General features: G+C 36.6%; 6 protein-coding genes across 6 annotated transcripts; 5 read left to right on the forward strand and 1 right to left on the reverse strand.

The window, feature by feature from the left end:
* Positions 1-8081: 8081 nt before the first annotated feature.
* Positions 8082-9603, forward strand: LOC134826335 (zinc finger protein 761-like). Its single transcript, XM_063838671.1, has one exon. It carries the CDS (start codon positions 8082-8084, stop codon positions 9009-9011), a length of 930 nt encoding a protein of 309 aa, XP_063694741.1. The 3' UTR covers positions 9012-9603.
* A 14-nt stretch (positions 9604-9617) lies between these two features.
* On the forward strand, positions 9618-10598 carry LOC134826336 (zinc finger protein 271-like). The gene has a single exon (XM_063838672.1). The coding sequence runs from the start codon at positions 9618-9620 to the stop codon at positions 10596-10598; it is 981 nt and encodes a 326-aa protein (XP_063694742.1).
* A 715-nt stretch (positions 10599-11313) lies between these two features.
* On the forward strand, positions 11314-12275 carry LOC134811593 (zinc finger protein 84-like). Its single transcript, XM_063818568.1, has one exon. The coding sequence runs from the start codon at positions 11427-11429 to the stop codon at positions 12270-12272; it is 846 nt and encodes a 281-aa protein (XP_063674638.1). The 5' UTR covers positions 11314-11426; the 3' UTR covers positions 12273-12275.
* A 2139-nt stretch (positions 12276-14414) lies between these two features.
* Positions 14415-15429, forward strand: LOC134826338 (zinc finger protein 271-like). The gene has a single exon (XM_063838674.1). It carries the CDS (start codon positions 14415-14417, stop codon positions 15258-15260), a length of 846 nt encoding a protein of 281 aa, XP_063694744.1. The 3' UTR covers positions 15261-15429.
* An 824-nt stretch (positions 15430-16253) lies between these two features.
* Positions 16254-23459, forward strand: LOC134811599 (uncharacterized). Its single transcript, XM_063818572.1, has 5 exons — positions 16254-16265; positions 17289-17365; positions 20719-20774; positions 21073-21123; positions 21573-23459. The coding sequence occupies exons 2-5, from the start codon at positions 17314-17316 to the stop codon at positions 22650-22652; spliced, it is 1239 nt and encodes a 412-aa protein (XP_063674642.1). The 5' UTR covers positions 16254-16265; positions 17289-17313; the 3' UTR covers positions 22653-23459.
* A 47-nt stretch (positions 23460-23506) lies between these two features.
* On the reverse strand, positions 23507-25700 carry LOC134811601 (reticulocalbin-2-like). The gene is made up of 5 exons (XM_063818574.1): positions 25431-25700; positions 24843-24963; positions 24287-24429; positions 24056-24150; positions 23507-23900 (listed from the first exon to the last, which is right to left on the reverse strand). Exons 1-5 carry the CDS (start codon positions 25631-25633, stop codon positions 23641-23643), a joined length of 822 nt encoding a protein of 273 aa, XP_063674644.1. The 5' UTR covers positions 25634-25700; the 3' UTR covers positions 23507-23640.
* Positions 25701-26229: the final 529 nt, after the last annotated feature.

Consider the following 26229-nt stretch of genomic DNA (forward strand, 5'->3'; position numbering starts at 1 on the left):
CCCCCCCTAGCCTCCCAACTTTGTATTATTGTGATGTCTGATTATTACTGTCCTACAAATTTCTTTAATGCTAAATGTCGTCTAAAATACATTATTTCTCAAAAATGTTCTGGGGGTTGCGCCCCCCAGCCCACCAACCTTGTATTATTGTAATGTCTGATTATTGCTGTCGTACAAATGTCGTCTGGAACACCCTATTTCTCAAAAATTTTCCGAAGGCCAGGGCTGCGCCCCCCTAGCCCCCCAACTTTGTATTATTGTGATGTCTGATTATTACTGTCCTACAAATTTCTTTAATGCCAAATGTCGTCTAAAACACATAATTTCTCAAAAATTTTCTAATTTTGGGGGGCTGCGCCTTCCCCCCTCCCTAGCCAACCAAAGGAGCTTTGCCCCGGCTACGTGTCGTGTCGGGCTACGTGCCCAGAATCGAAAAAACTTAATCTTTAAATGAATAACGGAACCTTCATTATGAAGCTACGAGATGATAATATAATTGGGAGGCAAAGTGGTTATCGGGCTTGGGGCTCATGATGCGCAAAATTTGGCCGCTGTCGAGTGGGTCTGCCTAAAATTCACAGATCTAGCTATGGGTCTGAGACATTTGTAAAAAAAAACCTAACTGTTAGGTGAACATTGGTACAAAAATATAATAATATAGCAGTTTATCTCAAAGTTAAAATCACTATTTGTTAAAGCATACTAACATACAAACAGTTCTATTCAAAAGATGAAAGAACAAAGTCCGAGAGCAGAGAGAAGATTTGGATATACACGCATATGTGGGGCTTAAATTTGGTATTAGTAATTTTAGGGTTCGACCGAAAATGTTGGTCGGTTGGTTAATAGGGAGCAGTCACTGTCATTAGAATTATCAGAATAGGAGCAACAATTTGAATATAATTGGACATATTGTGTATTGTGGCCCAGAAATCAGTGAAACCTAGAATGGCGGTAAAATGCTACCGCGCCTTGTTATGCGCGCTAACATACTAGCTGCTGAAATTGAAAACATACTATTATTATTTTGAGTTACTATTACTATTTTACACAGATCCGTTTCCGCGGGTGTCATGAGCAGTCAGGTTGCATAAAGTATAAACAATAAGCAATAAGCATATGGTTACATTGACCATTGTTAATGGTCTGGCCCGGCGCGCGCTACTTCGTAGCACGTGCCATTTCGAGAAGAAAGCGGCGCGCGCTACTTCGAAGAAATTTAGACGAGTAACATCCGTCAAATGGTTACATTACATAGAAATATACACGATTTTCAAATTCAATATGGAATTATATTAACTTGGTGGCGCTCGGCTTGTCACTTTGACGGATGTTACTCGTCTAAATTTCTTCGAAGTAGCGCGCGCCGCTTTCTTCTCGATGGCAAGTGCTACGAAGTAGCGCGCGCCAGGCCAAATCATTAGCAATGGTCAACCTGTCACTCCGCCATATCTGCATGCTTATAATTAACAGTAAAAACTGTGAACTGGGGTCCCCAGGTTGTATGGAATATAATAAAATACGCCATCATATAAATCGGGAAATTGAGCGGCCATCCACAAAAAAACGGCCGCATTTCTTGCATCATTTCTCACCATCTTATGATTTTTTAAGAAAAATAAGTCGATGGAAAAAATTAATTTAGCTGCGGTCTACCGAAAAAAGTGATTGCAAGAAAAATTATATTTGATGCGCACGCGCGGCGCGGCCCAGTAGTTGGTAGTACAGAATTGCGCTACAAATAATTTAAAATTGTAACCTACTATATAGGTTACAATTAGCATACCAAAACGCGCACCGAATTGCAGACTCTTCGATTGTCTAGATATAGAAACAAATATTTTGTAGTATCATCGTATCACCGTATATATAAGGTTTACAAGGTTTACAAGGTTTACAAGGTTTACAAAAAATAGATCTATATTACAGTGAGATAATGTCAGATCAGCATAGCTAAAGGTCAAAGTCCGAAATCCAAATAGAAAATCCGTTACCATTAAGGTGTTTGATGAGTGTAAAGAAAAAGTGAAAATGAAGGGGCTGTGGAGGAATATAATATAATACCCGTTAATACTTAATACTATAAATTTATTCATCTAGAACCATTAGTTTTCGCGCCACTCAATATGCGGGCGCGCTTGTTTCACAAGCGCGAGAGGCGAGCGAGCGCCACTGCAAGCGCAAGGGCTCTGGATAGATCAAATAAATTTAGATAAATGATAAAGCGTCACTATTATATCATGAATAACTAGTTTATAATATAGAACAAAGATCGTGTATCAATACATGATTATGTGATGTGAGAGCTGTAGTAAACAACTGCGACTTGTCATTGTAATGGGTTAGAACAATTTTACATGACCTGATTGCTGATTAATGATTGACCAATTGAACGAAATCATTCATTTTTGAGGTATCGTAAAAATAAAAAGATGAGTTATCAGCATCAGATGAGTTATCAGCATCAGGAGATTCGACACATTAAAGAGGAATATTTAGTAGGCTATCCATTTTCGGTAAAATTATTAGTAGCAATGAATTGTGCTCTGCCAATTGCAACACTTAAAATTTGATTGTGCTCTGCCAATTGCATCACTTGATTTAATTGAATGTATATATATACTGTTTGACATATTTTTCTTTAAGAAAAAAAAAATCCATTATCGGTATGAAATCTTTTATCTAGATAAACAGATAAAGATTTAGGTTTTATCTAGATAAAACCGATAAAACCGATAATTTTCCTGCTGAAGGCCAAAGCCAAAATGTTTTCCAAATTTCGCAAAAACTAATTGTCGACTTTTATTACTGTTTACCAGTAATCTTGCTAAAGTACCATTTCCTTTCTTTTGAAAATATTAGAGCATCAGTTTTCTTCTCCGGGGAGCAGAAGTGCACCAGTTTTCTTCAAAACAGTAGACCAACTGTTTTCTTCTCCTAAGAACAGTAGTGTACCAGTTCTCTTCAAAACAGTAGACCAACGGTTTCCTTCTCCTAAGAACAATAACGCACTAGTTCTCTTCAAAACAGTAGACCCCACCGGTTTTCTTTACCTGAGAACACTGAACAGTAACGCACTAGTTCTCTTCAAAACAGTAGACCACTGGTTTCCTTCTCCTGAGAACAGTAACGCACTAGTTCTCTTCAAAACAGTAGACCACTGGTTTCCTTCTCCTGAGAACAGTAACGCACTAGTTCTCTTCAAAACAGTAGACCACCGGTTTTCTTCTCCTGAGAACAGTTACGCAATAGTTCTCTTCAAAACAGTCTAGACCAAAGGTTTCCTTCTCCTGAGAACAGTAGTGCACCAAATACCAATTCTCCTCGAAACAGTAAAGCATTTAAAGTGATTCAGTGAACCGTTTTCTTATCCTGTCGATAACTTGAAGCAACAGATTCCTTCTCCTGAAGACAATGTTTCACGCCCAGAACACTTACGGAATTCAATTGAGTGCCCTGCCGGCATTTTTGACTCTTGTTAACAGTAACCTGATCGTTCCTGTCTCCAGAATGGTTGTAAGGTAAAACGCCAGCACCCTCAAGAGAACAATGTCAATAACCTTCTCTGGATTTCTACAGTCAAGAAAACAACAAATTCAAGAAAACAACAAATTTTTTTTATTTAAATCAATTATAGCAACAATTTTAAAAACTTTAAAGTTCTTCTATTACCATGGAATATACTACGGGTATGGTGACTTGGGCTATTGAGTTGTTAATACAGTTCATAAAGTTCTACAGTTCCATAGGTATACAAATGTAAATAAACCTCTTAAGCTCACATCTAAGTAAACTACCTCTTCTATCATACTAGAAGACGTTTGGGACTGTTTCTTGGATTACTTGGGAAGGCAAAAACACTAATATTTCTTTACAATTTTACGGTATTGTGGCAGTATTTTCGGTAATATCTAGTGAATTTTTATACCGATAAAAATATGTTTTATCTAGATAAACAGATAACTTTTTTAAACGAATTATCGGAAATAATTATCGGTTACGATTATCGGAGTGGATAGCCTAATATTTAGTCATTAGCGCGAAATGAACTAGCGACAGCTGCAAGTTGTAATGAGTTACATGCAGGTGGGTGAGTCACATGATCAATTTAACTGGGTGGCGCTCAGCCTGTCATTCCACCTTATCTCTATTCGGTTTATGAACATAATAGCCTGGGGTCCCCATGTAAGATCTCTTTTACATCACCAGTGATATATCTAGAGTATAGATGGAATATACCACAGTATTCATATTCTTGTGCTCAGAAAGGTCATATCTCATTACATATAAGGACTCACACTGGAGAGAAACCCTTCAAGTGTAAGGAATGTTCATATACTCGCTCTGATAAATCAAGTCTTGTCAGACATCAACGTACTCACACGGGAGAAAAACTCTAAAATTGCCAGGAATGTTATCATATAACAACTTTTTTACTTGTTCTGATCAGTCACACTTTATTAGATACCAGCGTATTCACGGGTAAAGAATGTCAGTTTACTTCCACTTTTATATTATTAGTTTAACAACAACGAGGTATGATCTATGGTTGCATTTAAAGTTTAGAAATAATCTCCACAAATGTTTAGAGCTATGTTTGAAATGAATTTTTCTGATTTTTAAATGAAAGAATTTTGCAGTTTGTTGCACAAATAAGTAAGGAATTAATTATAATCTTTGATATATTATTAGATATATCTAACCATTAATTGAATCCCACTGATTTTGTCTTGTCTCAATAGTAGAAATTAGTAAATGTATCGTTTTTCCACAATCTATATTATTTGTTATTTTTATAATATGACTATGATATGACATTTATTAACTGCATTATAGCTGCATGGTACTGATATAATATAGATATCTGAGGGCCGAGGGGGTCTAATTATTATAATTTAATAATATTCCATTTATTTATACCCACTGGTAATTAAAGATTTGGTTATTTGAATTTGGAAAGTTTGTCTATTTTTATTTTATTAATCAGTTACTAATGCAGGAAAGTTTGTCATGTTAACACGGATTAAAAGATCCACAACAGTTGCTGATAAAGAAAGAAGTAACAGAAATTTAATTTCGATCAAAAAGGAAATAAAAACTGAACAGGAGGAACAGGAGGATGTGACTAGAATATCACATGGTTTCATTTGTCCGAAATGTGAAGCTCACTTCCTCTATGATGATTTCTTTGTGGAACATATCAGAGAACATCATGATGAAAAAATCAATGATATGTCTACTAGAAATTTCTTGTTAAATTCTTTACGATCATCAGACAGGTTGGGCAAAGAAAGTACTTCTCCTGTTGAGAGTGCTTTTAAATGTGACGATTGTTCTTATACCTGTACTGAGAACAGTAATCTTGTGAAACATTTACGTATTCACACGGGAGAGAAATCCTACGAATGCCAGGAATGTTCATATTGTAGTGCTCAGAAAGGTGATCTCAAGAAACATATGAGGACTCACACGGGAGAGAAACCCTACAAGTGTAAGGAATGTTCATATTGTAGTGCTCAGAAAGGTGATCTCAAGAAACATATGAGGACTCACACGGGAGAGAAACCCTACAAGTGTAAGGAATGTTCGTTTCATAGTGCTCAGAAAGGTGATCTCAAGAAACATATGAGGACTCACACGGGAGAGAAACCCTACGAGTGTAAGGAATGTTCATATACTTTCTCTGTTAAATCAAGTCTTATCAGACACCAACGTACTCACACGGGAGAGAAACCCTACAAGTGTAACCGATGTTCATATTGTAGTGCTCGGAAAGGTGATCTCATTAAACATATGAGGACTCACACGGGAGAGAAACCCTACAAGTGTAAGGAATGTTCATATTCTTGTGCTCAGAAAGGTCAGCTCTCATTACATTATATAAGGACTCACACTGGAGAGAAACCCTTCAAGTGTAAGGAATGTTCATATACTTGCTCTGATAAATCAAGTCTTGTCAGACATCAACGTACTCACACGGGAGAAAAACTCTAAATTTGTCAGGAATGTTCTCATATAACAACTTTTATACTTGTTCTGATCAGTCACACTTTATTAGATACCAGCGTATTCACGGGTAAAGAATGTCAGTTTACTTCCACTTTTATATTATTAGTTGAACAACAACGAGGTATGATCTATGGTTGCATTTAAAGTGTAGAAATAATCTCCACCAATGTTTAGAGCTATGTTTGAAATGAATTTTTCAGATTTTTAAATGAAAGAATTTTGCAGTTTGTTGCACAAATAAGTAAGGAATTAATCATAATCTTTGATATATTATTAGATATATCTAACCATTAATTGAATCCCACTGATTTTGTCTTGTCTCAATAGTAGAAATTAGTAAATGACGTATCGTTTTTCCACAATCTATATTATTTGTTATTTTTATAATATGACTATGATATGACATTTATTAACTGCATTATAGCTGCATGGTACTGATATAATATAGATATCTGAGGGCCCGAGGGGGTCTATTGGAATTATATAGACATTTGGAAAGTTTGTCTATTTTTATTTTATTAATCAGTTATTAATGCAGGAAAGTTTGTCATGTTAACACGGAGTAAAAGATCCACAACAGTTGCTGATAAAGAAAGAAGTAACAGCAATTTAATTTCGATCAAAAAGGAAATAAAAACTGAACAGGAGGAGGTGATTAGAATATCACATGGTTTTATTTGTCCGAAATGTGAAGCTCACTTCCTCTATGATGAGTTCTTTGTGGAACATATCAGAGAACATCATGATGAAAACATCAATGATATGTCCTCTAGAAATGTCTTGTTAAATTCTTTACGATCATCAGACAGGTTTGGCAAAGAAAATACTTCTGTTGGGAAAGCTTTTGAATGTGACGATTGTTCTTATACATGTACTGAGAACAGTGATCTTGTGAAACATTTACGTATTCACACGGGAGAGAAATCCTACGAGTGCCAGGAATGTTCATATTGTAGTGCTCAGAAAAGTGATCTGAAGAAACATATGAGGACTCACACGGGTGTAAGGAATGTTCATATACTTTCTCTGTTAAATCAAGACTTATCAGACACCAACGTACTCACACGGGAGAGAAACCCTACAAGTGTAACCGATGTTCATATTGTAGTGCTCGGAAAGGTGATCTCAAGGTACATATTAGGACTCACACGGGAGAGAAACCCTTCAAGTGTAAGGAATGTTCATATACTTGCTCTGATAAATCAAGTCTTGTCAGACATCAACGTACTCACACGGGAGAAAAACTCTAAATTTGCCAGGAATGTTCTCATATGACAATTTGTATACTTGTTCTGATCAGTCACACTTTATTAGATATCAGCGCATTCACGGGTAAAGAATGTCAGTTTACTTCCACTTTTATATTATTAGTTGAACAACAACGAGGTATGATCTATGGTTGCATTTAAAGTTTAGAAATAATCTCCACAAATGTTTAGAGCTATGTTTGAAATGGATTTTTCTGTTTTTTAAATGAAAGAATTTTGCAGTTTGTTGCACAAATAAGTAAGGAATTAATTATAATCTTTGATATATTATTAGATATATCTAACCATTAATTGAATCCCACTGATTTTGTCTTGTCTCAATAGTAGAAATTAGTAAATGTATCGTTTTTCCACATTCTATATTATTTGTTATTTTTATAATATGACTATGATATGACATTTATTAACTGCATTATAGCTGCATGGTACTGATATAATATAGATATCTGAGGGCCGAGGGGGTCTAATTATTATAATTTAATAATATTCCATTTATTTATACCCACTGGTAATTAAAGATTTGGTTATTTGAATTTGGAAAGTTTGTCTATTTTAATTCATTAATCAGTTACTAATGCAGGAAAGTTTGCCATGTTAACACGGAGTAAAAGATTCTCAACAGCTGCTGATAAAGAAAACAGTAACATAAATTTAATTCCGATCAAAAAGGAAATAAAAACCGAGCAGGAGGAGGTGACTGGAATATCACATGGTTTCATTTGTCCGCAATGTGAAGCTCACTTCCTTTATGATGAGTTCTTTGTGGAACATATCAGAGAACATCATGGTGAAACGATCAATGATATGTCTACTAAAGATGTCCTGTTAAACTCTTTACGATCATCAGACAGGTTGGGCAAAGAAAATACTTCTCTTGTTGGGAAAGCTTTTAAATGTGACGATTGTTCTTATACCTGTAATGAGAACAGTGATCTTGTGAAACATTTTAAATGCATTCACACGGGAGAGAAACCCTACAAGTGTAACCAATGTTCATATTCTTGCTCTGATAAATCAAGTCTTATTATACACAATCGTACTCACACGAGAGAGAAACCTTACAAGTGTAAGGAATGTTCATATTATAGTGCTCAGAAAGGTGATCTCAAGAAACATATGAGGACTCACACAGGAGAGAAACCCTACAAGTGCAACGAATGTTCGTATTCTAGTGCTCAGAAATGTTCGCTCACAGCGCATATAAGGACTCACACCGGAGAGAAACCCTACAAGTGTAAGGAATGTTCATATTGTAGTGCTCAGAAAGGTGATCTCAAGAGACATATGAGGACTCACACGGGAGAGAAACCCTACAAGTGTAATGAATGTTCATATACTTCCTCTGTTAAATCAAATCTTATTACACACCAACGTACTCACATGGGAGAGAAACCCTACAAGTGTAACCAATGTTCGTTTTGTAGTGCTCGGAAAGGTGATCTCACATTACATATTAGGACACACACGGGAGAGAAACCCTACAAGTGTAATGAATGTTCATATACTTGCTCTGTTCAATCTAATCTTATTATACACCAACGTACTCACACGGGAGAGAAACCCTACAAGTGTAAGGAATGTTCATATTCGTGTGCTCAGAAAGGTCATCTCTCATTACATATAAGGACTCACACTGGAGAGAAACCCTACAAGTGTAAGGAATGTTCATATACTTGCTCTGTTAAATCAAGTCTTGTCAGACATCAACGTACTCATACGGGAGAGAAACTCTAAAATTGCCAGGAATGTTCTTATATAACAACTTTTATACTTGTTCTGATCAGTCACACTTTATTAGATACCAGCGTATTCACGGGTAAAGAATGTCAGTTTACTTCCACTTTTATATTATTAGTTGAACAACAACGAGGTATGATCTATGGTTGCATTTAAAGTTTAGAAATAATCTCCACCAATGTTTAGAGCTATGTTTGAAATGAATTTTTCTGATTTTTAAATGAAAGAATTTTGCAGTTTGTTGCACAAATAAGTAAGGAATTAATCATAATCTTTGATATATTATTAGATATATCTAAACATTAATTGAATCCCACTGATTTTGTCTTGTCTCAATAGTAGAAATTAGTAAATGTATCGTTTTTCCACAATCTATATTATTTGTTATTTTTATAATATGACTATGATATGACATTTATTAACTGCATTATAGCTGCATGGTACTGATAGAATATAGATATCTGAGGGGGTCTAATTATTATAATTTAAAATAATAAATTCCATTTATTTATACCCACTGGTAATTAAAGATTTGGTTATTTGAATTTGAAAAGTTTGTGTATTTTAATTCATTAATCAGTTACTAATGCAGGTAAGATAGTCATGTTAACACGGAGTAAAAGATCCTCAACAGCTGCTGATAAAGAAAACAGTAACATAAATTTAATTCCGATCAAAAAGGAAATAAAAACCGAGCAGAAGGAGGTGACTGGAATATCACATGGTTTCCTTTGTCCGCAATGTGAAGCTCACTTCCTTTATGATGAGTTCTTTGTGGAACATATCAGAGAACATCATGGTGAAACGATCAATGATATGTCTACTAAAGATGTCCTGTTAAACTCTTTACGATCATCAGAGAGGTTAGGGAAAGAAAATACTTCTCTTGTTGGGAAAGCTTTTAAATGTGACGATTGTTCTTATACCTGTAATGAGAACAGTGATCTTGTGAAACATTTTAAATGCATTCACACGGGAGAGAAACCCTACAAGTGTAAGGAATGTTCATATAATTGCTCTATTAAATCACATCTTGTCAGACACCAACGTACTCATATGGGAGAGAAACCCCACAAGTGTAACCAATGTTCATTTTGTAGTGCTCGGAAAGGTGATCTCATTAGACATATAAGGATTCACACAGGAGAGAAACCCTACAAGTGCAACGAATGTTCATATACTTGCTCTAATAAATCAAGTCTTATTATACACCAACGTTCTCATACGGGAGAGAAACTCTACAAGTGTAAGGAATGTTCATATTCTTGCTCTGTTAAATCACGTCTTGTCATACACCACCGTACTCATACGGGAGAGAAACCCTACAAGTGTAAGGAATGTTCATATTGTAGTGCTCAGAAAGGTGATCTCAAGAGACATATGAGGACTCACACGGGAGAGAAACCCTACAAGTGTAAGGAATGTTCATATTCTTGTGCTCAGAAAGCTAAAGGTCATCTCTCATTACATATAAGGACTCACACTGGAGAGAAACCCTTCAAGTGTAAGGAATGTTCATATACTTGCTCTGATAAATCAAGTCTTGTCAGACATCAACGTACTCACACGGGAGAGAAACTCTAAATTTGCCAGGAATGTTCTCATATAACAACTTCTATACTTGTTCTGATCAGTCACACTTTATTAGATACCAGCGTATTCACGGGTAAAGAATGACAGTTTACTTCCACTTTTATATCATTAGTTGAACAGCAACGAGATATGATCTATGGTTGCATTTAAAGTTTTATTTAGAAATAATCTCCACCAATGTTTAGAGCTATGTTTGAAATGAATTTTTCTGATTTTTAAATGAAAGAATTTTGCAGTTTGTTGCACAAATAAGTAAGGAATTAATTATAATCTTTGATATATTATTAGATATATCTAACCATTAATTGAATCCCACTGATTTTGTCTTGTCTCAATAGTAGAAATTAGTAAATGTATCGTTTTTCCACAATCTATATTATTTGTTATTTTTATAATATGACTATGATATGACATTTATTAACTGCATTATAGCTGCATGGTACTGATATAATATAGATATCTGAGGGCCGAGGGGGTCTTATTATTATAATTTAATAATATTCCATTTATTTATACCCATTGGTAATTAAAGATTTGGTTATTTGAATTTGGAAAGTTTGTCTATTTTTATTTTATTAATCAGTTACTAATGCAGGAAAGTTTGCCATGTTAACACGGAGTAAAAGATCCTCAGCAGCTGCTGATAAAGAAAACAGTAACATAAATTTAATTCCGATCAAAAAGGAAATAAAAACCGAGCAGGAGGAGGTGACTGGAATATCACATGGTTTCATTTGTCCGCAATGTAAAGCTCACTTCCTTTATGATGAGTTCTTTGTGGAACATATCAGAGAACATCATGGTGAAACGATCAATGATATGTCTACTAAAGATGTCCTGTTAAACTCTTTACGATCATCAGATAGGTTAGGGAAAGAAAATACTTCTCTTGTTGGGAAAGCTTTTAAATGTGACGATTGTTCTTATACCTGTAATGAGAACAGTGATCTTGTGAAACATTTTAAATGCATTCACACGGGAGAGAAACCCTACAAGTGTAAGGAATGTTCATATAATTGCTCTATTAAATCACATCTTGTCAGACACCAACGTACTCATACGGGAGAGAAACCCCACAAGTGTAACCAATGTTCATTTTGTAGTGCTCGGAAAGGTGATCTCATTAGACATATAAGGATTCACACAGGAGAGAAACCCTACAAGTGCAACGAATGTTCATATACTTGCTCTAATAAATCAAGTCTTATTATACACCAACGTTCTCACACGGGAGAGAAACTCTACAAGTGTAAGGAATGTTCATATACTTGCTCTGTTAAATCACGTCTTGTCAGACACCACCGAACTCACACGGGAGAGAAACCCTACAAGTGTAAGGAATGTTCATATTCTTGCTCTGTTAAATCACGTCTTGTCATACACCACCGAACTCACACGGGAGAGAAACCCTACAAGTGTAAGGAATGTTCATATTCTTGTGCTCAGAAAGGTCATCTTTCATTACATATAAGGACTCACACTGGAGAGAAACCCTTCAAGTGTAAGGAATGTTCATATACTTGCTCTGATAAATCAAGTCTTGTCAGACATCAACGTACTCATACGGGAGAGAAACCCTACAAGTGCAAGGAATGTTCATATACTTGCTCTGTTAAATCAAGTCTTGTCAGACATCAACGTACTCACACGGGAGAGAAACTCTAAATTTGCCAGGAATGTTCTCATATAACAACTTTTATACTTGTTCTGATCAGTCACACTTTATTAGATACCAGCGTATTCACGGGTAAAGAATGACAGTTTACTTCCACTTTTATATCATTAGTTGAACAGCAACGAGATATGATCTATGGTTGCATTTAAAGTTTAGAAATAATCTCCACCAATGTTTAGAGCTATGTTTGAAATGAATTTTTCTGATTTTTAAATGAAAGAATTTTGCAGTTTGTTGCACAAATAAGTAAGGAATTAATCATAATCTTTGATATATTATTAGATATATCTAACCATTAATTGAATCCCACTGATTTTGTCTTGTCTCAATAGTAGAAATTAGTAAATGTATCGTTTTTCCACAATCTATATTATTTGTTATTTTTATAATATGACTATGATATGACATTTATTAACTGCATTATAGCTGCATGGTACTGATATAATATAGATATCTGAGGGCCGAGGGGGTCTAATTATTATAATTTAATAATATTCCATTTATTTATACCCACTGATTTGATTTGAAACTTTTACAAAATAGCAAATATACAAATGTACAGCAAATCGAACAAACATATAAAATGGGCCGAAATGTATAAATGCTATAAAGCGTGGGTCAGTGAAACAAGTACAGAGGACAACTTTCAAAACAGGAGTTTTATGGCCGCCCAAAGTCTCAATAACATCACCTCCACCTAGTAATAAAATTATGAAATATGAAAAGTGTGAAACAATCAAATAATAAAATATTCAAATTATATAGTTGTCTCTCAAATACAGATAACGTCTGAAAATTCTTAAAATACTCATCACTCCTTCATATACTGATCAGTGTCCGAGAGACATGAATAACTCATGATGACTTCTTATCACGGCTACATACCTTCCCGTACCGGATGTAGTGGTCGAGATGAGTCTGTTCAGCCCTTTTCTTCTTCAGGTCAGTGACCAGATGCTTCCTTGTTGCTCGTTCTTCGCTGGATCTGTCTGGACATATCCATACATCTTTGTGCGTCTCCCTCAGTCTCCCTGTTTTCATCAGAATCTGATGAACCGCTGTTGAGCTTGGGACGGTGATCTTGACTGGTCGGATAGTCGTACTACCTGGCCTCTTCCAACCGACTCTAGTCGCTTCGAAGCGAGGTTTCTCCCCGATCTCCTCTAAAACTGCGGTAACTAGCGCTGGAAGCTGTTCTTCCTCCTCTTCTTTCAGCCCAAACACGATCAGGTTCTTGCTCCTGTCCTCCTCTGCAGCCACACTCTTCATCACCTTCTTCAGGATTTTACTGTTGCAGACCGTACCACTTGCACTGTTCCGTTGAACAGCTGCACTATAGTTCTGAATCCCTGACTCCACCGTTGTTTGCACTGTCTCCTCAACAGACGTCTTAAGCAACTGTAGTTGTTCGTCCTTCTGCATCAGCAGCTGGCTCTGCAGTCTGATCACCTTTTCTTTGTCTGCTAGTGCTTCCGTCTTGAAGCACTCGATGATCTCCTTCAAGAGATACATCTGACTATTCTGCCGACGAACAAGGTCCACTGCATTCACAATCCAGCCAGACAGAGTCTGTTTATCCTTAGTCTTGATCTTTTCACGACTGTCGTAGTCAATTTCACTGTAGTCCATATGCAGGTCTTTTCCTAACTGACTGGACCAGCGTGCAACACAGCCTTCCACATCTTCCTGTTGATCATAGTTGAACTCCTTAATCAACTCCTGGGATCGGGTCAAAGTAGGGTCATCCGCCATAGTGTACTTGTATAGTAATGTACAAGTACACACGCAAAGGTAAACTACGCGGTAACAGCAAACTGACGCGGTAACAGCAAACTGGTAATTAAAGATTTGGTTATTTGAATTTGGAAATTTTGTGTATTTTAATTCATTAATCAGTTACTAATGCAGGTAAGATAGTCATGTTAACACGGAGTAAAAGATCCTCAACAGCTGCTGATAAAGAAAACAGTAACATAAATTTAATTCCAATCAAAAAGGAAATAAAAACCGAGCAGGAGGAGGTGACTGGAATATCACATGGTTTCATTTGTCCGCAATGTGAAGCTCACTTCCTTTATGATGAGTTCTTTGTGGAACATATCAGAGAACATCATGGTGAAACAATCAATGATATGTCTACTAAAGATGTCCTGTTAAACTCTTTACGATCATCAGATAGGTTAGGGAAAGAAAATACTTCTCTTGTTGGGAAAGCTTTTAAATGTGACAATTGTTCTTATACATGTACTGAGAACAGTGATCTTGTGAAACATTTACGTATTCACACGGGAGAGAAACCCTACAAGTGTAACCAATGTTCATATACTTGCTCTGATAAATCAAGTCTTATTATACACCAACGTACTCACACGGGAGAGAAACCTTACAAGTGTAAGGAATGTTCATATACTTGCTCTTTTAAATCACGTCTTGTCAGACACCAACGTACTCATACGAGAGAGAAACCCTACAAGTGTAACCAATGTTCATTTTGTAGTGCTCGGAAAGGTGATCTCATTAGACATATGAGGATTCACACAGGAGAGAAACCCTACAAGTGTAATGAATGTTCATATTGTAGTGCTCAGAAAGGTGATCTCAAGAAACATTATATGAGGACTCACACGGGAGAGAAACCCTACAAGTGTAATGAATGTTCATATACTTCCTCTGATAAATCAAATCTTATTACACACCAACGTACTCACACTGGAGAAAAACCCTACAGGTGTAAGGAATGTTCGTATTCTAGTGCTCAGAAAGGTGATCTCAAGAAACATATAAGGACTCACACGGGAGAAAACCCCTACAAGTGTAAGGAATGTTCATATACTTTCTCTGTTAAATCAAGTCTTATTATACACCAACGGACTCACACGGGAGAGAAACCCAACAAGTGTAAGGAATGTTCATATGCTTGCTCTGATAAATCACGTCTTGTCAGACACCACCGTACTCACACAAGAGAGAAACTCTAAAATTGCCAGGAATGTTCTTATACAACTTTTATACTTGTATTGTTCTGATCAGTCACACTTTATTAGATACCAGCGTATTCACGGGTAAAGAATGTCAGTTTACTTCCACTTTTCTATTATTAGTTCAACAACGAGGTATGATCAATGATTGCATTTATTGTTTAGAAATAATCTCGGGGGGGGGGGGGGGGGGGGGGGGGGGGGGGGGGGGGGGGGGGGGGGGGGGGGGGGGGCAACCATATTAAAGTATATTAAAGTATATCCCCGGGTCAAAATCGGAAAAAATCCTACATTTTAATATACTTTAATATGTATATTAATTATTATTAGGTATACCTACAATTAGAAGATTTATATTCTTCGTTAAGATTTACATGATGAACTATATTTTTCACTCAGATTCGCAAGATAAGCCTGTTTTAGGACTAGTACATGAATTTCCATCCAGATTGGTCAAAAATTGGCTGAGCTATGAGCTTTAAAAAGTATGCCCATATTTGGGCATACGCTTTTGCCCAAATTCGCTTTTGACCAAATTCGATAAAATTTCAATATTTTTTAATGAGACTAACTCTATGTGAAAGATATAACTCAGTGTTTGTTGAATATAGTGGATACTAAGTAAAAAGACCTCCATGAACAAAATTGGGAAAATTGCACATAATATCTTAATATCTCGGTTTGGAATACTAGCCAAAATGACTTCATTAAAATTGAAATAACTCCATCAGTTTTCAATATTTTTTCAAGAACTTTTTGGAATAGATTAAGATTGCATTTCAAGCTTATTTTGGGCAACAATTTTTGAAGTAGGCCTCCAAGGAGATAGGGATATTAAAGTATATTGTAGGTATATTAAAGTATATTAAAGTATATCCCCGGGTCAAAATCGGGAAAAATCCTACATTTTAATATACTTTAATATGGTTGGCCCCCCCCCCCCCCCCCCCCAATCTCCACAAATGTTTGACATGATGTTTTCTGATTAAAATAAAATAATTTGCGGTTTGATGCCCAAATAAATGAGGAATTAATCTTAGTCTTTGATATATATCTAACCAATAATTGAATCCCACTGATTTTGTCTTGTCTCAATCAGGGGGGAGGGGGCTGGGGGGATTTTAGAATTTGTCAAAAGACCCACCACCCTCTTCGCGGTACAAACTGTTTTTTCGGACAATAATTAAGACACCCACCCCTTTTGCCGGCTTTTTTGGTACTAACTGTTGAGAAACTTTAAACAGGTCATTAAACATTGGGAAATGGCAATATGGGGGGGGGGGGGGGGGGGGGGGGGGGGGGCAATATATACCCACTATTTAGTAGACCTCGCAACCCATTCCCAATTCCCATAGTTGGAATTTGAGATTTTGCCGGATATTTCTTTAAAAATATTTATTTCTAAAATCTTGAAATGCATATTTTTCGTCACATTTTAGAATTAAAAAGCTTTTGACTGGGTGCGGACTTTGAAAAATCGAAAAAAATGAATACTTTTACTCAGCAGTGTTTAAACTAGTCATCCCAGAAAATAACTTGAAAACTAGGTTAGTAGAGGTAGCTTATGCTTGATAATAAATCGTGAATACTCATGTATATAACTTAGAAAATGATACTTAAATATGTTAGAATCTAACATTACATTATAGGATCAAAATAGATTATATCGATAACGTTTTTCAACTTCATTTAAAGACAGTTTAGACAGTTTTTAGAAGGGCTTTGAAAGATCTAAGGATTGAGCTGATGAGATGGTATCAGGCAGACGATTGTAGATATTTTGTAGATTGTAGATATTTTGTCAATCTTCTATTGTATTTGCAGGTTAATATACACAAATTAATTCAGTGACTGTTATTACATTTGTAACTTATCAATACTGCAAATCTTGTGCATTTGTTAAATAAAGGAAGAATTTAGAAATCAGAATTGATGAGTGATGACACCATGACCATATTTGGTCATCTGTGGTATTTATTTACCTATAAAATATTATTTAATGTAAAATTAACCTGTCTGAATGCTTAGTATGGGTAAAAGATGCCAGTAGAAGATGGAGAAGACTCTTAGAAAATGCGGCAGTTCTTCTGGGAGTAGCTCAAACAGTAAGTAAAAGAACTTATCAATCAATTTGTTCATCACTTTTGATCTCACATTTACCATATTGATATGTTAATATAATAAGGAATTTGGCTGTTGATTACGCAATACAAATTTTTTCTTTACCCTCTAGAATAATAACAATTTGACAATATTTTAATTTAAATTATATATACAGTTTTCAATATGTAGTTTTCAATGCGTTCGACTGGCATCCTTAGTGCTAATGCTAGTTTTCTGGAAAACCAAAGATAAATTTTATAATTATAAAATCTTATTGAGAAGCTAAGGTTGCTAGGCAAACAGATTGAAAATTTCCAAATAAGTATAATTAAGGGTCGTCTACATATAACTCCTACCCATGCAGGAGTACACGTAAACCACTAACTTGATATTACATTAACTTGCATCTTAATAATATCTTAATATGTAGTTAGAACTAATTAGACAACTTATTCATTAAAATTCATAAGATCTCTGTCTACAATTATTCCGACTAACTAACATTAAAGAGATGCAGCAGGAGTAAACAGGGGGGTACCCCCAGTAAACAGGGGGTGACCCCAGTAAACAGGGGGTGACCCCAGTAAACAGGGGGTGACCCCAGTAAACAGGGGGTAACCCCAGTAAACAGGGAGTAACCCCAGTAAATAGGGGGGGTACTCCCCAGTAAATAGGGGTGTACTCCCCAGTAAACAGTGGGGGTACCCCCCAGTAAACATGCTCTACAACTTCCTTATGTTTACCAGTTTAAGCTTGGCACCAAAGATAAAGTATAGTAAAGTAAGTAAAGTAAAAATTATGACATAACATCATCACTAATGTCTACAAAGTGTCATCGCACTACATGGAAAAATATACAGTAACTATTTCTCCATCAAATTTAAAAGTAAATCATATCCAAGCTACTAAATAATTCCTTTCACCACACTTGGAAAGATATTATGATTATGCAACTGAAATTTCCTGACCATATCACCATCTCCGTATTAACTCAAGGAATATTGAGTTTGTTGACTCAAATATAAAACTCAAATTTTTACATTCTGTAACTGGAAAGGTGAAGGGTAGTAAAATTCGGGATAAAATGTACGACGCTATCTGCCCAAACGAGCTGTCCCCATTACGTCAATGGGTTATTGACCTAAATAATCAACCAATAGAATGGGTGGTCGTTCTAAGCAACCTATTTTTCTTAGTATCTAAAAATTATAAGTTGATTCAATTTCAGTACAAACTTCTAATGAGGATCACGACGTGTAGATACATGAGACACAAAATGAAAATTGTTACAGATACTCCCATGTGTAGCCTGTGTAACACATACTTAGAAACAATTCCTCATATCTATCTCCATTGTATCCACACAAATAGCTTCATCACAATACTTGAAGACTTTATCAAAAGGAAAATCGATAGAAATTACAAAGACCCCAATAAAATTAATTTTATAGTTTGTAATCACACTTCACAAATTATAAATTATTTTAATATTGTTGCCAAATGGTACATTAGCAAAAGATTTCAGGCAGGGGACATGCCGATCTGGCAGGGGTATATCAAACTTCTTAAACTTTCACTTACAGGAGACAAAATAGGTCACAAAAGTTCTATTGTGTCGATCTTGGCCGATTAGGGCAATTTGTCCACCCCATTTATATTGCTGTCTTTGTTATTTAATTATCAATGGTTAGTGTTACTATCTTACAGTAATATTAGCTGTTTTTTGTAGTACATGCCCTGCTTCCTTCCATTCCTAAACTACCTTACAAGCTCTTCCTCTTTTACACCCTTTTCACTCACTTCATTTCACTCATTCACTTCATATCTTATTATCACAGTATCTGCCAAAACCAACATGGCCCATGTGGAAACTGGAAGGGGGCCTTGACGTTGTTTACCACTTGGCCCTGCATCCCAAGCTGACGGTCGGCCTCCACTCTCTAAAAACATACCTTCAGTGAAGGCAGATGGTCAACAAATAGCGATGCTAGAGCTTGGTGTGAACAAATCTTGACCTACTTTCACACCTTGGGGACGACTCTCGCAAATGCGAGAGTAATGACCCCGGGGAGGGCCCCATTGGTTTTAGTAGGTTGCATATTTAAAAAAAAATAATAATAAATAAATTTTAAAAAAAATTTAAAAGTAATAATTTATCAAATATTAATCATAAATAACAACATCATTAAAAATTTTTTAATTTATTCATACTTCCCAGTGGAGTAAAGATTTATAAAACGTTTCTTTGCTACATAAGGATGAAACCAAAGATAATCATTGTGTTTTTCCTTATTACTGACATAATTGGTACCTTCAATTCTTGTTAAAACTTCTTTCGAAACATTCCAAAAATGAAAGTCATTAACAAAACATTTAGAAATCATATCCTTTTTAAAACTTTCCAATCCAATTTTAAAACTCAAAACTGTCAAGCAGTTCTTTACCTCCGAAGGGAGTTTGTTCCAACAAGAACACTGAAGATTCTTGACTTTTGTCACACTCTTACTACATCTATTGGATGAAACCAGATTAAGACCTGATCTGCTTGGTCTGAACAAGTCTGAACCATAATCAGTCAAACCATTAATAACCTTAAAAGTTTCAATAAGGTCCCCACGTATTCGCCGCTCTGCCAGCGTTTTCAAATTAAGGATTTCCAGTCTACGGCTGTAAGGAATAGTACCAACCTCATCAATCAGACATTTTGACTTTATTCGCGAGTTTGGTCACGAAGATGCTTTAAGTAGAGATGAGGATTTCTAGTTTTTAGGGGATTTCTAGTTTTAAGATGGTATTCTTTCTTTAGGGGGCATAATGCTTAATCTATGTATTTCTTTTTTTTTCCAAAAAAAGTGCTCATCTGAATTAGCTTAGGAGTAATTTGAAGAAAGGCGTTCCTATGCCGTCAATTATCTCCTTCGCTGCTCAGAAGAGCGAAATAGCTTCACCGAAGATATGCGTCAACGTAATTCAAATGCACGAAACTTAAATAATTGTTTTATCAATTTGGTGAGAACCTCGCGAATAATTCCAAATTAAGGTCTAACGGCTAACGGCCCTGATTTCAAACCAAATTTAGAATGTTTCGACGATTTGTTTACCGATTCAAAAGCTCTTTGCACAATTATGACGGTTCACTATAGTTGACTTATAATTTAATTTTAATAGGTAGTTAGGTCAAATTAATAGGAATAAATTTTCTCCCATAAAGTAATTTTTGGTTAAATCTACTTAAATTGGTCCACCGAGCAAAGGAGTTTTAATTTAATTTTCCGATGTGCGTAATCTCAGAACCAATTTAAACTGGACTGTGAACACATAAACATTACAATGCACTAATTTGTTGAATTTTCAGATCACCTCGATATAAACACGTTACCGTTTGTGATACCTAAAGCCTATCAGATAGCGGTGAGTACATTCTTTAAACTTTGTCCTATTGATAAATTGATACGTGTTACCCCTTCTCTTTTGGTATAATTTGTTGAACTTGACAGACAGTGCAGTAGGTACAATGATAACTCAGCTTTGCTTCATCATTCGGTGAAATTAGCCAAACTGTACTAGTAGCACGCATTTCTTACTGTAACTCTGTAATTGTATCTTCAAATTAGAATGATTTAAGAGCAAATTGTAATCTGATACCAGTCATACAAATCCTAATTACAAAGAATATGTAAATCGCAAAACTAACACGAGACTATTTCAGAAATCTCGAATACCGGAACTCGACTATCATTTGGACATTCACAGATTTAATGTAGGTATTACGAGCGAGAAGTTCAACTAATAAATTTGTTCCTAAAATAGAATTTACACCTTATTGCAAACGCATTGCAACTCACTCTTTACTGTATACTATTAGACGAGTGCATGTTATTACACAAGGAAGTAACATTCATGGTGTGAGATGAGTTCATGAGATGTATAATATTACGATGGTACCACATCTAAAGTGTCAATTGAGCAATGATATGAGAAATTCTAATTACGATCCTGACAGGAAATCGTTTATTTTGTAAAGGGTCTACCACAAGCTGAGATTTGAAGTGAAAACAGCGCACACGCGCGTTATTACCTCTGTTTTACATAATTTAGGCGCACCCGCTTGATACATTGAATGTAAGTGACCTAATCCTATCTCTTTACAAAACTGCGGTGTCACAACATTTATTTTCATCACTCAATATCTGACGCAAGATGTTTCAGTATACATTCAAAACGGAGAATGAGATACTGAACAACAAGCGGCTGCGCGAGGCAGCAGAACTAGCAGCAGCAGAACAGGCGGCAGTAGAACAGGCGGCAGCAGAACAAGCTGCTCTAGAAGAAGCAACCTCTGCTAACGAACAGTTGGAGGAGGGTGGTTCAGGGTCTTCAGACGACTGTGAGGTTATTGTAGAGCCTCATCCTACCAACCCTTTCCTCGCAGTCAGCGGAGATGTTCTCATTCCAACTGCCGCGTCTGCGTCTGTTAACAATAAACCTAAACGACCTACCGCCAGCAACCAAGATCTCGTCAACGACTTTGATGTGAACAATTCTAACCCTTTCGATGGGGCCGAGCTGCAATCTCTGAGTAATTTTGATGCACTTAAATCTATTCTGGCCCCTCAGCCTGCACATGATTTCTCTTTACTTGATGGTCCTCAAGAGACTGTCTATGCAGACGTTACCTTTATCAAGAAACTTTCCTCCGAGCCTGCAGACTCCAGCCCCCCTGATCCAGTATACTCCACCGTTAACAAGCCTCCTGCAGTTATTAAATCCAATAAACTGAACAGCGGCAGTAGCATAGAGGTTAGCAGTGCGGGTAACGGACCTCAAATACACAGCAGCACCTTCACTGCCGTTAAAAGTAACCCCTCATTTGAGGTGCCACCTTCTTACAGTCCCCCTAGTTACAGCGAGGTGCCTCCCTCCTACAGTCCACCAGCGTACGCCTCGCCTCCTCCTCCTCCTCCTCCTGCCTCCTGCTCCCCCTTCCCCAAAATACCAGAGGAAGTGGTTGCACGCGCTATGCAGCGCCTGGAGCACAACCAGGAAAAGTGCTTTCAATTCCTCCAGGAAGTGCTGGATGTCATGTCAAAGAATGAGTGTAGCGCGGAGGTAGCAGAGGCGGCGTCTCTTTTAGAGGCATCTGGTAAAAAGAGAGAAGAAAGGGTGGGTCTTATCAAGCAGTTCAATGAGATGGGCTATACTGTTCAGAACATTGTAATGGGGCTGAAAAAGCAGCCTGAAAATACAGACCTAGGCCTACTCCTTGACTTCCTTGTAGAGAACAGTTGACAAGTTTTACTCTCTGTTCACTGTTACAGTCAATAAGTTGGTTTGAGCTGATTGTGCTCTCCATAGTTGCAATAGAATCGAAGTTTGATTAAATGAAGAGATCCCGCTTAATCTACATGTATGCTGCTAGTCCCCTCAAAATAGGGGCGTCGAAATGTGGGCGAAATTGAATTTACATTTTTCGAGCATATAAACCAATTAAAACCTGAACACGTACTTCATGGAGTGAAAATGAAAAAACTACATTTCGACTACATTTCGCTGGTCCCATTTCAACGGAGATGGTAGCATACATGTAAGGACAATGAATCATGACAGAGTTTTTAGTAATTTTATATGTTTCGTCGCATGGGAAAGAAAATTCTTAAGCTACGACAGTGACTTCAACAGCCAGAAAATAGAAATGGGAATCATTATGAATTGATAATTTAAAAAATAAAAACGTGTAAACAAGTAGGTGCCTTTTTTAGACACGCTTCATCTCGACATTTGTTTTTAAATGATTGCTGAATGCTGTTGTACTGTCAAGACACAAAAAATGTTTAATTTTTAAGAAGAACGGATTTTCTGATGACGATTGATAGTTGGATTTATTCTTTTTTGATTTGAGCCTATTGTTGTGATTGTTCTATTGGTTTGAATAACTATGGGAGAAGTTTAATTGTTGCGTTATAAGCAGCTTGAAGCTTCACTTTCCGAAAAACTTCTATTCGGTAGGAATGTTCGAAATTGTGTAATTTAAAATTTTATTTTGATATAACGCCAAAGTTGTGTTTAATGATAATACTGTTGGGTATTCGGGATCTAATTCAGAATTTCAATGTGAGTAGCCAATCAAAATATTTAGCAAAAGATAATGACAAAAAGACAAATAAAGCTGATAACGGTTATCACAACATCCAGAAATATTGGGAACTTGGAAAGTATTTACCTCAAGAAAACGTCATATCACTTTGAATGACGTGACGTGACGTGACGTGATGTGATACTACAGCTCCTCTCTAATATCAATATACCTCCCTATAGAACTCGATTTAATCTTATTTGAGTTTCTCTGGAACTCTGGTAAGGATATCCTTGTGTTATTGTCAGAGTCTATGGCTGCAAATAAAGAGTCCGCTTCTTTTCTTCTCATCATTCGTCTGTTCTCCATCAACCAGTAACTCAGCTCTTTCTTCTCGAATATTCCGTTATTGTTCCGATCTTTCAGTCCCAGCATGTTTGGGGTGTCTTTTATATCGTAATTACCTGAAAAACAATGTTGTTACCAATGATAACCCCTATTTGTTTACTGGGAGGTTCATATCCTTCTTTGTCGCTTGGTGATGTGAAATTTCCATTTTTAAGCAAATGTTTTAATAGGGATAAGTACATTTATTGAATAGAAATCCATCGTAAATAACCTTTAGAGAATGCTTCAACTTGATCTTTAGTAAGTTTGAATTTCTTAGTCAGAAGTTCGTGTGCAGATACCTTTCCATCTCTGTTCGTGTCGTAGCTGTTAGAAAAATTATAGAATAATTCGGAACTGTTTACTCTAGATCTTCCTAATAGTAATATAACACAAGATAGCACTTAGTGACACTTAGTGGCACTTAGCGACACTTAGTGGCACTTTAGTAACACTAACTAACGTTTGGTACGCTTCAGCAACCACCACGTTTCTCATGTGTTGGAAGAGTTCCGGGTAAGTAAAGCCTGTGAACTCCTCTTGTCCCATTGACCAGCCTCCTGCTGCTCGCCATCGTCTCACTGCTGTCATTATAGCTTCTTGCACCTGCAAACATAGCCTGGTCACTTAGATTAGAGAATTATGCAGATTTCTAATCGTTACCTGGTCACTTAGGGGCCATCTACTTAGGACGTCCGCCAAAATCGCGGATTTTCAGACCACTCCTCCTGTCCGGTTGTGTCCGAATTTTCAAAACCACCCCCCCTCCCTCGGACGTCCGGATTTCCAGCTACTTTTAAGAGTACAAATAAAACCAACTCAAATTCATTGTTAATAAAGTTCAAAGAGTTGAAATAAATGGGACTTTTCGTTAATTCTGCCCAAAATTTCCGGATTTTCAGAAACCACCCCCGTCCAGATTTGTCCGAAATTCCAAAACCACCCCCCTCCCTATTTGCCGGACGTCCTAAGTAGATGGCCCCTTAGTTGAGAGAGCTTTGCAGATTTCTTATCGTTACCTGGTCACCAAGTTTGGAGAATTCTGCAGGTTTCTTGTCGTTGTAGACCTCGTTACAGGTTTCGGTATGTGTTGCCCCGAACGCTATCGTAGCATACTCTTCCCAAGACACTGTCTGATCTCTGTAAAAGTGTAATTGGCATTAGTTACCAAAGCAACAAACATTATCTGGAGATAACGATACAAGTCTGTTGTATCTTCACATTTAAGTTAATATTGGAGGAGTAATTAAGGTGTTAAACTTTGATCAGAATGAAATACATATAAATATTTCATTCTGATCAAAGTTTAACACCTTTTACTCCTTTTTTTACTTACTTTTTCTACAGACTTCAAGATATATCTTGAAGTCTGTAGAAAAAGTGTAGGATTTGAGGAATATAGTGATAAGTGTAACAGTCTGTGTAACTTGGTTACACCTCCCCTTACCACTCCCCGGTAATTCAAATTGTTGTGTAGATAGAGAATGGAAATAGTAAGACATGAGTAAGTGAGTACCTAATATTGAACGTTATTTGAACGGATATTAAATGAACGCGAGGACCTCCAGCGTCCAATTGATGTCCGGTATTAGTAAGTTAATGAAAACCTGTTTTTGTCGAACATGCTGAAGTGATCTCTAGCGTTGCTCTTGAGGTATTCTATATCCTGGAAGTTGAACCACGATGATAGCTCTGTCTGAGAGATGGCTCTGTCTTCGTTCACATCTATCTCTTTAAAAACCTGCTTTACTGAACCGGACAGAAGGCGGGCAGGGAACGATAGATATAGACTGAAGATAAGAAACAGCATGATCTAACACATAACAGATAAGAAACTGTGTAGAGAGACAGAGTACTATATACTGCAGAGTGGGAGCTGCACTTTGCAGAGTGTACACTGTATTTAGAGCCTACACTCCAGACACTGCTCCATGAGGTGCTCAATACGCGCTCCGTGTCATCATCTTCGGTTAATTATATAATTAGTTAATTAGATGCCTTCTCGGGTAAAACACTACGTGGATTTTCGTTGGACTTAACTTCCATGATGATTTAGATGCGGAAAGGGAGGTATCCTTTAAAACTTGGCAGTATCGACAAGGTGCTATGACATGCACTTGCAGTGGGTAACATACGTTGGTTGTAGGTAATTTATCACATCACACATGGATATCACAAGAAACTCGTAGGACCAATCTCCGATAAAATGGAAAAATCATTTTCTCACATTTTCAGTTTTTGGAGATGAAATTTCGTAGTTTGAGCTGAATTTTTATTAGACCGTTGCGATCAGTGCGGCTAAAAAATCGTAAAAACCTAAGGCGGCCCATGGGTACGGTATAGTAAGATGGTACGTTTCGCAACTGTTTTGACTTTTGGTGCTTACCTCAGAACCCAGGATGTGTA

This window comes from Bolinopsis microptera, chromosome 2, assembly GCF_026151205.1.
Source record: "Bolinopsis microptera isolate Bmic1 chromosome 2, MBARI_Bmic_1.0, whole genome shotgun sequence".
In the NCBI taxonomy this organism is placed as follows: Eukaryota; Metazoa; Ctenophora; class Tentaculata; order Lobata; family Bolinopsidae; genus Bolinopsis; species Bolinopsis microptera.